This window comes from Podarcis gaigeae (assembly GCF_964106915.1).
Source record: "Podarcis gaigeae genome assembly, chromosome: 7".
NCBI lineage: Eukaryota > Metazoa > Chordata > Lepidosauria > Squamata > Lacertidae > Podarcis > Podarcis gaigeae.
This window is the reverse complement of record NC_139683.1, coordinates 36439644-36454429: the sequence shown is the minus strand read 5'-3', so window position 1 is coordinate 36454429 and position 14786 is coordinate 36439644. Positions and strand designations below refer to the sequence as shown.

At 42.9% G+C, this 14786-nt stretch overlaps 1 protein-coding gene across 1 annotated transcript in view; it reads left to right on the top strand.

Annotated features, from left to right (window-relative positions):
- The window catches only part of CLVS1 (clavesin 1), a 61632-nt gene that overhangs the window by 18530 nt on the left and 28316 nt on the right, over window positions 1–14786 (top strand). The window contains exon 3 of the mRNA XM_083747992.1: window positions 1410–1584. Coding sequence (XP_083604118.1) covers window positions 1410–1584 — 175 coding nt within the window. The remainder of the gene's footprint in view (window positions 1–1409; window positions 1585–14786) is intronic.

The window sequence follows — 14786 nt, the reverse complement described above, 5'->3', positions numbered from 1 at the left end:
GATAAAATGCAGGGAGTCCTAAAACAGAGTATTATAATTATCAGCAATGAAAAACGCTAGGTTATTTATCTAATCATATTAGCGATACAGAGCTACAGTTTCCACATACTTACAAGCATCAGTCAGTTTTGTATTACTTGCAACCTCACAAGGAAAGGAAAGGTCTAGGCATTGTCAGCCAGACAATTAAGAATTGTACTCAATGTACAGTGGTGGTCAGAGAAGTTAATAAGATACAAGGCTGAATTAAGAAAGAGCAATTCAAAGTGTGAAAAAGATAACATGAGAGCAATTATGCACACTGATATATTATTATCACTTTTAATACTTCATATTTTCAATATCTGATCTGGAAAAGCCAAAAGCCAAAAAGAAACAGAAAGATCCAAAGAAACGCAAATAAACTAATTTGTTCCGGATAGAGGGAAGTGAAAAGATGAACAAATTGGAAATCATACAGAAGCAATATAATATGGGGTGAGAATAGGGTGGGTGCTTAGCTCAAATGAAAAGTGCTTGTGAAAAGAAGGCAGAGAACAATTGGTCACTATCCCCTTTGTGGATAATAAATGCAACAATAGGATTACATTACAGAACATAGATTTATCTTCATCATTAGGAAAGCAATGCTGCACAGCAGAATTTCTTCAGCGAGATAAACTGCCAAGTAATCTATTTGCTGGATGATTTTGAAGGATAGGTGCAGACTTTTGTTCTCCAGGAATGACTTAGGAATAATGTTGTGATTTAAAAATGTCTTAAATTTGTCAGTTCTTTATTGAATTTCTAAAAGTCTGGATAAGTTGATCAGCTCCAGCTGTCCCACCGAGGACTCTTGTTTTGTGGAAAGAAGCCAGACTTTGGAAACACAAGCTGGATTATGTTTCATAACCAGAGGAGGAACCAAGAGGGCTGGCCTGCCCATAAGGTGGGCTAAGGTAGTGCTTCAGATGGCAGAAACCCAGGAGGCAGTGCCACTGTGGGTGCCCTGCTCACCTCTCTACCTCCCCTGCTGGTAGAGAAGCAGCTCTGGCTTCCAGTGAGATCTCACCAAGCTCTGCAAGATCTCGCAAGTTCACACTGGAATCGTCACTAGCACCATTGCTTTGTGGGTGCTTCAGTAAGAGTGAGGTGGTGGGGGCAGCAAGTTGGTGGGGGCACGTTCCTTCCTCATCTCAGGTGGTGAAGCAGGACATGCCGCCCCGGGAACCAGCACCATTTTCTTTGAGAAATGTTTATTGGAATATTTTGAAATATCTGCCATTTCAGAAAACATTAATCCAAATCATGAAATGTTGATTCTTTCACCAGAAAAATATTAATAATTTCATTCATTCATTCATTCATTCATTGCTTGTGATTTGTTGATAACTACAATTATTTTCTCCTCTCTTTTATTCCATCCCTAGGAATTCTTTCATAGACATTTTACGGGCTATTCTGCTGTCCTTAGAAGTTCTCATTGAAGACCAAGAGCTTCAGATAAATGGCTTCGTTCTAATTATAGACTGGAGTAATTTCTCCTTCAAGCAAGCTTCCAAATTAACACCTTCTATCCTCAAACTGGCCATTGAAGGGTTACAGGTATGTGGAATGGGGATATTGTGTACACAATGCCCTGTGAATAATGTAGGGTCAGGGTGGGCACCAGGAGCTGGTCAGTAATAACACACACGGTGTCAGTGAAGTTGACTCCTTATTCAAAGAAACAAGCAGCTCAGGTGGACAGGCCTAGTGAGCAAGGCAACTCTTCCCAGTAGATCTTGCCCCAATGAGGCAGTTGGGAGGACTGAAGGTCCCCACCTTCCCACAGTTGCCTAAGCCTCCCCCCCCCCAGGTCCTTTCCAAGCAATCTGAGACTCCAGCAATGTGTCTGTCTCTGCTCCATCCTCTTCATACCTCTACTGATCCTGGGAGACCAAGGGGTGGGGGATCTGGTTGCAGCAGACAGGGAGACCCTCTGGCTTCTTCAAGAGCCTGTCTGATCTCTGCCTATTGGCCCCACCCCTCCTCTCCACCCTCTGCTTCTGCCTTTGATTCTGGACTGCTCTCTGCCACAGCCACTTCCTGCTCACTAAACCCTGTTTTGTCTTCAGCTTCCAAAACTTCCTCCTCCCAGTCTGCTCCCACCTCTGCTCCCTCTTCTCTCTCTGAACACTCAGCATCATCCCACCACCACTCCCCAGGCTCTGAGCCTTCTTCCCCTGGGGGTTCCCTTGCCAGTCAATGACATGTGGGTATGCTGATTGCCGGAGGCGTACTGTGTTTTATATAGCATGGAGAGAGGAAGGAAAATCAGTAAGAAAAGAATAATCATTTGAGTAAATGAGCTTTAAGCCAGTCAGAATTTCAAATGTTTGTTTATTGGTTTCATTTAAATGGTGAGCTATTCTTACCACAGGCCTGTCCTACTTACTGCAGCAATTAAGAATAATGTTTAGAGATTTGTGATTTAATCCACATGATACTTCCTGGGGATTAAAAACTTGCAACATCTGCCTGATGAAACACATGCCAAGCACATGCGGGGCCTATGCATATGTACTGAATGTGGATTAATAAGCCCCCAGAGACACAGCTGAGCACCAGACACTTTGCCTGCATAGCCAAAAGCCCAGTTGTGCGTGTGTTTGTGTGTTAGTTAATACAGGCTATTAAAATCGAGCAGAATAGGGTATGTTGCTAATGTCTGAAGCGGGAGATTTATGGGCAAACTGAAAATTCTGGGAATAGATCTTGTGGTTTATACCTTACCTCAGGTTTGATCTCTAAAATGGGTTCCACTACTGCATTTATTTGTATTTGTAGGCAATTTCTCTCAGTGTGGAATTTAAGTTTGAATGTGTACATTTGCTTCTGAATAGGCATGAATAGAAATGTTCTGTAAGTTTTCCAGAGCAAAGTATGACCCAATGAGCTCTGCTCACCCATGGGGATGGTAATAATAATAATAATAATAATAATAATAATAATAATAATAATAATAATAACAACAATAATTTTATTGATTTATAACCTGCCTATTTGGCTGGGTTTCCTCAGCTACTTTGGGCGGCTTGCAACAGAATATTAAAACACTTTAAAACAACATTAAAAACTTCCCTAAACAGAGTTGCCTTCAGATGTCTTCTAAAAGTCAGATAGTTGTTTATTTCCTTGACATCTGATGGCAGGGCATTTCACAGGGCAGGCACCACTACTGAGAAGGCCCTCTGCCTTGTTCCCTGTAGCCTCAATTCTCGCAGTGAGGTAACAGGCGTAAGGCCTTGGACCTCAGTGTCCAAGCTGAACGATGGGGGTGAAGATGCTCCTTCAGGTATATTGGGCTGAGGCTGTTTAGGGCTTTAAAGGTCAGCACCCATTGCCCTCCAGATATTGTTGAACTCCAGCTCCCATCAGGCGCAAAGAACATGACCAGGAATGATGGGAGTTGTAGACCAAATATCTTGAAGGGCACCTCTGATGTAGAGCTATCTACTCAGCCTGGGAACAAAGACTAAATTGCAGGATTGATTGTATTTTGGAATGTGGATGCCTTTCAAGCGCAAAGAAACGTCAGCAAGGGCTAAGGAAGTGAAGCAAACCAGGTCCTCTCGTGTGTATAGTGTAAGCAGTTACTTTTATGTACTTATTTCCTAAATTTTGTACACTGCTTGATTGTAAAAACCCGCTTACAAAAAGAATAAAACAGTAAAATTACTGGCAAAAACAGTTTAAAACAACCACTTGTAATATTCGAAAAGATTAAAATCAGCTGTAAGCTGACAGCAGATTAAAACACAAATCAGCATTCTACATATCTGGGTAGGCTTGTTTAAACAAAAAATAAATAAATGTTTTTAGCAGGCACCAAAAAGAGGGCAGTGAAGGCACCTGCTAAATGTCAATAGGAAGGAAGTTCCAAAGTGTATGCCAACCCCACTACCCATAGAAGTGATATTTGGTTCAAGATGCATGTTAATGTGAACTTAGGCAATGCACACTTCCTGAAATGTAGCCATCCTCCAAAATGCACAGTACTTTGAATTCTGCAGTGTTCTTCAAGCCCAAAATATGCATGTAAATGCATATATTAGGGGGAAATGTGCTTAAAAATGGATATACTAGTAGAAAATGACATATACAAATGCACTATATTATGGAAGATTGCTTGGGGGGGGGGAACTGGTATACTGGGCATTAAAACGTTGCAGAAATATGTTGTATTTCCAAAAATGTAAACTGATCCAGAAGTGTTGCAAACTGAACTTGGCATTAGAAAAACGAGCCAACGAGAAAACAAAGCTAACATATTTGTCCACCCCTAACTGTTTGCAATGCTTGTATTGAGCTTTGACGATAACTCAAGATGTAATAGCAAGCGATGGGTTTAAATTTATTATTACAACCTCTCTTGGCTTCAGACAATGGAATAGCTAAGACTCTGCTTTATTGGTTAAGTGCTCTCACATCATAATAGGCAATTACCTGGAAGTGCTACTATTTAAGACCTTTACACTAAGAAATTCACTTTCTTTTGATGTTTAGAATTCCATGTCTCCAGAATAACTTCTCTTAGCTGGTTATAGAAGTCAACAAAATGCTGATTTATTCATTACATTTTCAACTATTTATAGGCATTCCCATAACAGGAAATCCTCTCAGGTTTTTTTTACAAAATAAAACAAGAAAATTATTAAAGACCACAGTAGACAAAATGTTGGGAATAAGAAGACACCAATTAAGATCAAAGCAGATAAATTCAAAGCAGAGAGTCAATGACTAAAATCTACAGGCCATAAACAGCCACAATTTAAATTAAAATGGAGAACAAAAAAGGTTTTCCCGGTGCCAAAAAGGCATCAGAGTAGATGCCAGACAAGGCTTTCGGGCTATCCCAGTGGGGTGCCATCACGGCTCTCCCCCCCCCCACGCTGGGCCCCATGCCCCCGGGACACGCGCCAGCCCCGCCCTTGCCTGCTCTCCACCCCCCAGTGCCGGAGCATGAAGCTCTGCCACTGGAGATGGCATTCCACAAATGGGAGCCACTACTGAAAAGGTCCTTTTACTCATAGCCACCAAGGGCCATAGATTATGTCAAGCTACAGATGGGAAGTGGTGACTCTTCAGGTACTGAGGTCCCAACAAGGAAGGGCTTTCAAGGGGAAAAGACCGAACAGCACTTTTAATTGGGCCTGTAAATGAACTCGTAGTCAGTGAAGATGGCAAAATACTGGCATAATATGTTTATACCAGTTTGCATCCATGTTCTGCTTGAACTGAAATTTCTGGACTATTTTCAAATGCAACTGCATGTGCAATGGGTTGTGAGAGGAATAGTTCACTAACTGTCAAGTTAGGTAGTAGCTGGCCTCACAAACTAGGCTGGTAGAATGCAATTCAAGCTACAGAGGTCACTTGTGTCTCTACTGGCAGAGATGGAGCATTAAGTAACCTCAAATTACGAACCTAACTAATCCTTTAGGTGGAGTGCATCCCCTCCAGAATAGGATTTATTTGTTTTATTTATTAACTTTATATACAGTGGTACCTCAGGTTACATACACTTCAGGTTACAGACTCTGCTAACCCAGAAATAGTACCTCAAGTTAAGAACTTTGCTTCAGGATGAGAACAGAAATCGTGCTCTGGTGGCACGGCAGCAGCAGGAGGCCCCATTAGCTAAAGTGGTGCTTCAGGATAAGAACAGTTTCAGGTTAAGTACGGACCTCCGGAACGAATTAAGTACTTAACCTGAGGTACCACTGTACTGCCTTCTTCTGAACATCTCAGGAAGGTTTGCAAATAAAAATACAGGATAAATAAATAGATAAAACAAACACAAAATGAAATAATAACTCCCCCTCCCACAAACACATTTAAAAGGCCATAGAATATTAAATAGCCAAAGGCCTGGTTGAACACCATTCATCTAGGCAGATAAACCTCCCATTAACACTACCTCATTCTTGCTTGGACTGAGCTTCAGGTTTTGGGCCCTCATCGAATCTATTACTGCAGCTAGTAAAAGACTAGCACTTCCACTTCCTCAACTGGCTTTGATGAAAAAGAGAAATTGTGTTTGGTGGCATCCACATACCACTAATACCACACACCAAATCTGGATCATTCCATTCAGTGTTCAACATAGCTACTAGGAATGACATAGACACTAGACAGGATCAGGCCATTCTCTGAATGGAGAGATGTAGAAAGTGGAATCCCTCAAGGACTGGTACTGAGAAACTTTTTCACAAATGACCTACAGTTTGGAGTGAGCAGTGAAGTGGCCAAGTTTGCTGATGGTACTAAATTGTTCAGGGTAATTGAAACAAAAAGAGTTTGTATGAAGAGCTCCAAAAGGACCCCTGAGTGAACAGTTGGTAAAATGGCAAATGCAATTCAATGTACTGTTCAAGGGGAGGCAATTCCAAAGGGTGGGTGCCACCACACAAAAGGCTTGATTCTTACATTATGTAAAATGGGAATCCTGATAATATCTGAAGGAAGCCCTCAGCTGTGCTGTATATAAGGAGTGAGATAATCTTTTAGGTATTGGAATGTGTCCTTTTGGTCCTCCCTGCTCTTGTTTCTGGAATATAACATGCCTATGTCTTTTTTAAAAAAGCTGGCTGTGTTCAGAGAATTCTATACATTTCAGATGTTCCATATGAACCCCACATAACTAGGTTCATTATCAGAGCAACTGGGTTAACTCATTTGAAAGCAAACTATTTGAAACTACTATCAGACAAATATATCTAATCAGTCACAATGTTGCTCATTGCAATCAATTTCTCTGCCTACAGCAGAGGTCGGCAAACTTTTTCAGCAGGGGGCCAATCCACTGTCCCTCAGACCTTGTGGGGGGCTGGACTATATTTTTTTGGGGGGGGAATGAATGAATTCCTATGCCCCACAAATAACCCAGAGATGCATTTTAAATAAAAGGACACCTTCTACTCATGTAAAAACACGCTGATTCCCAGAATGTCCGTGGGCTGGATTTAGAAGGCGATTGGACTGGATCCAGCCCCCAGGCCTTAGTTTGCCTACCCATGGTCTACAGAGTTCATTCTATACAGATATATATCTTTTGCATGCATAAGTTTCAAGAAGATATCCTAAGTATTTTGAAATATTTGTTTGCTATGTCAGCATTGTTTCAAAGCATTTCTGAAGCCAGTTGTACTGAAGAGCTAAACGTAGACTTGAAACTAGTTAAAGCTATTGTGGAGAGTGTTGTGGTACCAGCTGAAACAAGGTCAGTTTGACATATTCCCCAGACACTTGAGCCGTCTGTTTCCAGCAGCTGTTGTGTTGTAAGGTAGAGTGGAGCTCTCTCTCTGAGCTGTCAGTCAAAGTGACCTTTGAAAGGAAACTAAGGATCTACTCTTTATGTAGAGAATAAAGGAGTAGGAACAGACTTTGTTTTTGCCAAGAGAAGGTCCATGTTGGTTATCCATCTGCCATTGCATGGAACCAAGATGAAATGAAGAGAAAAAAAAGAAAAGATTTCAGACAATAGATTTGCTTTTGTTCCTTGGAGATTGGGGCAGACTACTTAGAAAATTTGCACACACTCTCAAACACACAGCCCTGATCCTAGGCTGAATATGTGTGGAACATAATTCAGGATCACAAATTTAATTGCTGAATTTTAACAAAATTCTACCTCATCCTCTTTCCCCAGCTTAGCTACTTACTACCACTTGGCAAGTTAGTGGACACCAACAGTAACTCTTCTGCTGGCTCCTTTACTTGAGAAAGCACATGCACACCATTTGAATGGCAATGCCCATGGGGGGGGGGCAAAAATATATATTTTATTGGTGGTGGCAGAGGGACCTCAGAAGCTCCTATGCTTCTGAGGAAGACCATTCAAACAGTTTTTCCTGTGAAAAGGTCAAACTTTCATTTCCCTCTTTCCTACTTTATCACTTTCTTCCAAAGCTCTATTTGAAAATGCCCATTGGCACAATTGTATAGAATTATACAAGAGAACTGTTAATATAAAAGAATAAATGGTTTAATGAAGCCCAATTCAGATTAATACCTGTGGTCTAACCTAATTAGCTTATTACATAAATCTAATGCTTCCAGTCTATTAGAAATGCTGTGTGAATATTAATGAGAGTCCTGAGGTCTTTGAACAGAAAGAACAGCATTTTTTTTTTGCAGTTTTCAAGAATCAGAAAGTTATGATTTGGTTACTTTTGCAAGGGCATTTGTTAACAATATCAATAAACCTGCAAAAATCAGAGGTCATTTTCAAGCTTGCAACTCTACCATGTAGAGGTGAATCTCAGCATTAATTTGTAGCATGCATGTTTACGGGGAGTCGACTCTGGAAAATGGCTGGAGTGCATCTTTGGGGACAGCCTTCTTGTCAAAAATAAAAATGCTTACACATGAAAGTGTGTTGCTGATATCAGGCACACACTTAACTCATTCAATGTCAAATCCCATAAAAATATTAAGTGCTATTTTTCTAGGTAAGGAGGTGCTGGAACTCACTGTGATCACCCTCCCTTGTTCTCTTATAATGGTAATGGCAGCCCCTAAGAGGTGCCAGAACCGAGTTCCTGCAAGTTCTGGCTGAAAGAAAGCCCTGAAAATATCCACACCTGAGCTCATGATCCCCTTTGAGCAACTTGTGTGTTTGTAGCACAGACATTTATTTTAACCAGGATGCAGATTTGGCATCTGTACTGGGATCCACAGAAGCCCTGGAGGAAAGCTACAGCTCCCAAGAGTATGTGGCACCCTTGGTGTTCCAGGCACCCAAAAAGAGAGGAATCTTCTTTCTTCCTGCAGCAACAACCATCAAGTAAATATATTGTTACACACCAGACCAATCTCCACAGAGCAGTACATGACACTTCAGTGGGTCCTGGTGCTCACTCAGGGTTTGTGTTTTCTTCAGAAAACCAGGCACAACAGAGACTGTAGTGTCTTTAAGATATATGGTTTTATTTACATGTATATACAACATGAGCCTCAGCACTTCAAAACACACCAGCTTATTCCATAGTAGCAGCATCAGAATCCTTTGCTCTACTGAGCACATCCAATGTTCATCATACTCAGACTAGACCTGTTGAATTGAACGAGCATGATTATCATAGGTCCGTTGATTTCAGTGGGTATCTTTTGAGTAAAACTTAGTTCCATACAGTCCTGTGCTTTTGAATGTGCAAATATGAAATGAATACATTGGGAGTCTTGTGACCGTTATGCTGACTTTCTACTCTTGTTCCCCAAGGAAGCATTCAAAAGTGGCATATCCCATTTTACCGCTTCACTTTGTTCTGATACATATGTGGGCTCAGCTTTATGCTGCCAGATAAATGTTTTCAGGTGTAAGAGTGAACCATGCCTCCAATTTAAATTCTGGAAGTGGGGTAGTGGGGAACCCTGTGCTTGAGCTATAAGAAGTTTTGGAATCACTGTTTTGAAGAAGGCGTAAAAGTCTTGCATTTCTCACATGACACAAAATGAGCAGTCTTGCGAACACACCCTTTAAAGGCAAAAGCGTCATGGAGCAGAACGGTTCGTGCCACCACTATTTCTTTAAACCATCAAATTATGCAGATTTCCTCCTGTTGAGGTATTAAATATTAATAAGCTTCCTGTCAGGAGACAGCACTTGAAGGAAATTTATGGTAGTTTGCTTTGCCAAAAGCCCAGGAAAACATACTGTTTTGTGTGTTTTATTGCTGTACCTGTCACTTTCTCAACATAATATTTCAGTGCTTAAGTACTACTCTTAAGTGTTCCTTTCTAAAAGGTTGACACCTTCCAAGGGCTTCTCTTTACGCATAAACTGTTGGGAGAGAGAGGACATTTGAATGTTGAAAATTTATAATTTTTAAATGACAAAGGGAAAATAAAGGTGCACACAAATTAAGATGATTTTAAAAAATTATAGCTCAGCCTACACCCCTCATCAATGGCTGCTAATAATCTAATATTCTACAATACGTGTGGAAACCATATGGCAAGCAGCCATTAGGGAGACCATCCCTGTCAAACCCACTCAGCCCAGGTCAGAGGAAAGTGTATCCTCATGGACCATGTTTTACTGATCCTAACTACCGATAGCTCAGTCAGTATGAGGCTTTTAATCTGGGTCATGGGTTTGAGCCCCACAATGGGCAAAAGATTCCTACACTGCAGGGGGTTGGTATAGATGGCCCTTGTGGTCTCTTCCAACTCTACAGTTCTGTGATTCTATGAAATCCTCCTATATGTCTAATGAAATCTTTGCTTGAGTCAGAATTCCAGAATTTTGCTCCTGAGATGAGATGAAATGCTAATGGGATTTCTAATGCTAATGGGGTAGCAGACATTCGCATAACATTTTCCAAATGTCATTCCAATCAGTTTCCAGATTAGTCAATGTTATTGTCGTTGAATAAGAACAGCTTTGTGTTTTATGTTTGCTAAAGCTAAGGATTACACTGAAACTTCTTCAGGCCATAAGGCATTTGTTTCATTCACTCCTCCACTCCCTCGCAGCCTGGATTTCATTTCATGCCTGGCATATTTTAAACATTTCCCCATCCGTTGCCCAACAACTGACTTATATTATTGGGGAGCAAGGGGAGGGAGCCTTTTATCCACCTGAGGACCACATTCCCCTGTGGGCAGCCTTCCAGACGTGGGTGTGGTGAGAGGCAAACATGGAGGGAACCTTTGTACAAGTGACAGAACCCAGGTGTTCAGATAGACAAGTTTGCACTAAATAGCCTTCAGGATAAGGCTGTCAGTGACTACTACTGATGACTAAATTATACCTCCATGGTCGGAGTTATCCTGATCATGGAGGTATAGTAGCCTCTGAATGCCAATGGCTGGCCTGGGGAACAATAGCATGAGAGCACCATTTCCCTTCTGTCTTGTTAGTGGGCTTCCTTGAGGCATCTGGTTGGCTGCTACAGGGTATAGGTTGCCGTGACTACATAAGCCTTTGATCTGAACCAGCAGGACATCACTGTGACCAGAGTGCATCCTGACCAGAGAGCCAGTGTGGTGTAGTGGTTAAGAGCGGTAGTCTCGTAATCCTGGGTAACCGGGTTCGCGTCTCCGCTCCTCCACATGCAGCTGCTGGGTGACCTTGGGCCAGTCACACTTCCGTGAAGTCTCTCAGCCCCACTCACCTCACAGAGTGTTTGTTGTGGGGGAGGAAGGGAAAGGAGAATGTTAGCCGCTTTGAGACTCCTTAAAGGGAGTGAAAGGCGGGATATCAAATCCAAACTCTTCTTCTTCTTCCTCTTCAGTCTCATCAGATGCCTAGCCCTAACCTTGCTAAGGCCTTGACTTGTTTCCCACCCCATTGAGGCTTTGATGTGTGGTGAAGAAAGGGTGCAACAAGAGAGAAGTCCAGTGCCTTCTCCCTCACAAATTGTCTATGTGCACTTCTAGTCTGCCTGCACACTCTGCCCTTGTACACACAACTGCTGCTACAGTGGTGCCTCGCAAGACGAAATTAATTTGTTCCGCAAGTTTTTTCGTCTTGCGAGTTTTTCGTCTTGCGAAGCACGGTTTCCCATAGGAATGCATTGAAAATCAATTAATGCGTTCCTAGGGAGACCGCCTTCAGACCAGGTCCGGGGACAGATTGTCCCCGGACCTCTTCTGAAGGCTGGCGGGGGGAGAAGGACTTTTCTCCCCACCGCCAGCCTTCAGAACAGCCTTCTGAAGGCTGGCGGTGGGAAGAAAAGCCCTTCTCCCGCCGCCAGCCTTCAGAAGAGTTCCTGCAGGGCTGCCTAGGCTGCGGATAGCAGCCTGCTGCCCGATGCGAGGGACGCTCTGAAGCAGAGCGCCCCTCGTGCGGGGCAGACATCTGCAGCTTGGGGAGCCCTTCAGGACTTCCCCGCAGGGCTCTCCAAGCTGCGGATAGCAGCCTGCTGCCCCGCACGAGGGGCGCTCTTAAGCAGAGCACCCCTCGCGCGGGGCAGACATTCGCAGCTTGGGGAGCCCTTCAGGACTTCCCCGTGGGGCTCTCCAAGCTGCGGATAGCAGCCTGCTGCCCCGCACAAGGGGCGCTCTTAAGCAGAGCACCCCTCGCGCGGGGCAGACATTCGCAGCTTGGGGAGCCCTTCAGGACTTCCCCGCAGGGCTCTCCAAGCTGCGGATAGGGGCAGCAGGCTGCTACCCACAATTTGGAGAGCCCTGCGGGGAACTCTTCTGAAGGCTGGCGGGGAGAAGGGCTTTTCTTTCCACCGCCAGCCTTCAGAACAGCCTTCTGAATGTTGGCGGTGGGGAGGAAAACCTTCCTCCCACCGCAAGCCTTCAGGACAGGTCCGGGAACAGAGGAGAAGGCGGCGCTTCGCTTCCCCGCTGTCCCCGGAGATTTCCCTATGGGCTTTCGTCTTGCGAAGCAAGCCCATAGGGAAATTCGTCTTGCGAAGCCGCTAAAAAATCGGAAAACCCTTTCGTCTTGCGGGTTTTTCATTTAGCGAGGCATTCGTCTTGCGGGGCACCACTGTACTTACATGCTCATGATCCACAGGTGCTATGATTCAATTGAGGCCACATGGATCAAAGCCCTGAAACAGAATTCCTAATAAAATTGGAAGATGGGATAAGATGACTGTGGTGGGAAAATGTTCACTCTCTTTTGACTGGGAGAACCATATTCATGACCATGCCCTCTGCGCTGTTGGTTTCAAGAGTGGATTGAATTTTCCTTATAATTTATGAATGGGTGGCCACAGAATTGCTTAGCTCTGGCATTTGTTCTAAATGGATAATAGCTTCTTTTTACCATTGACCCAGTGAGGATAGATCTGTTTGCCACGGGACATTTGTTGTTCACAGTGTCCTTTCCCTTTGCTTTGAAGGTTAGTATGCGTCATACATGATAGGAATATGAAACTTCAGTATTTGATGGGCAAAAAGAAAGAAAGGCTAATAAGGGGAAATATTCCTAAATCAGAGTGAGGTAAAAGTGGATCTCCAAAATATTTATAATAAACGAATTATTGCGTTTATAACCCACCTTTCCTCTCAGGAGCTCAGTATGACATACATGGTTCCCCTCCTCATTTCTTCCCTCACAACAGTGCCAGCAGTGATTGGCCCAAGATCTCCCAGTGAACTTCATGGCTGAGTGGGTGTGCTGTAGAATGGACATACAAAGTAAATAGCCTTAAGTAATTTAGTTCCTAAGGGAAATTGTGTGCTTTTAATGCTTAAAAGGAGGTAGTGAGGAAAACCTTTCTTCTTCTAAATACCACTGGATCTTCTGAGGCACTCTTATCACCACTGAGGAAAATGAAGCTACAGTGCTCACTGCAGTAATAAAGTAGATATAAAAGAAAATTGTATATTAGATAGCCAAGTCATGCCCAGAATATTAGTTCTGTGGGAAATCACTAATGTCTTCAGTGGATATTTGTTTCTAGGACCCTAGACTATGTCACTGGGTAAATTTGTGCATTTCTGTATAGAGTGGTACCTTCGTTTAGGCACAGCTTAGTTTACGAACAAGTTGGATTAAGAATGCTGCAAACCCAGAAGTAGGTGTTTTGGTTTATGAACTTTGCCTTGGAAGCAGAACATATTCTGTTTCCTGTTGCATGTGTTCCATTTGTAAATTGAGTCCCCCACTGCTATGGGAAAGCACGCCTTGGTTTAAGAATGCTTTGGTTTAAGAACAGACTTACGGAATGGATTAAGTTCGTAAACCAAGGTACCACAGGGAAAAGCAGTATATTTGCAAGAAGAAGAAGAAGAAGAAGAAGAAGAAGAAGAAGAAGAAGAAGAAGAAGAAGAAGCAGCAATGTAAAAACAGAGCATATTCTTAGTTCTTAGGGTCCTAGTTTAATTGAGTTCACCCAGACTAGAAAGAGCTTGCTGGCTTCAGCTGTTGTACAGGTCACTGTAGTATCATTGCTGGATCTGACTCTGGTGGTCTCCCTGCCTGCACAATCCTCTCTTGTGGACTTCAGGCAATACAAGATCAGCCTTCAGTGTCATTTCCATTTCAATGGATGATTATTTTGTTCTTCCCAAGGCTGAAACAGAGTGTAGGTGGCATTTATAATATACTTTCTGGATGCTACATTTGTTTCCCTAGAGACAGAGCTCAAAAACAGAAACCAAAAAAGGGGTAAAGTTCTTCAAGAGCATTTGCTACTCTCTTTTCATCAAGATACTGTACAGGCAGTACATTAAAATGCTCTAATAATGCTGCATTTCCCCATACAAAATAACAAGGCCTTCTCTTTACTTGAGAAGGGGTTGCAGTGTGTAGGCGGCAAAGAGCAGCCTGCAATTGTTCTGCTGCGATGGCACCTTGAAAAGGAACTGTCCAAATGGTAGCGTAACCATAATTGTTTCTTCCTTCTCAAATAACTTTCGGATAAAATTGGTTCAATTTAAAGATAAAGCAATAGCTCCACAACAATACAAACTCTACTGCAGAAGCAGAAAATAGAAAGAAAATTGTGTCACACAAACAACAGGGTCGTTTGGTCCGTTATATTTAACATTAATAATCTGCCAGATAAGGGGCTTCCCCTTCATGCGAAGACAGGCTCAAGTGGATTGAGCAGACGAGACCAGCAGTGGGTCTAAAGGTCAAGAAGGTGGTTTCTGAACATCCTGAAGAGGAAAGTGAGGGGCAGGTGGGAACCTGGAAAGATAGCCCATCTAGGAGAAGGAAAATTCTGCTGCATTGCAGGATATCTTCGGAAGAAGAAAAGGCCAAGGAGTAAACCCCACACAAATTTGGAGTGGAGTCCCTAAGGCAGTTGGATGCATCTTGTATTCTGGCAACTCCTGCAGCCAAGCTGATG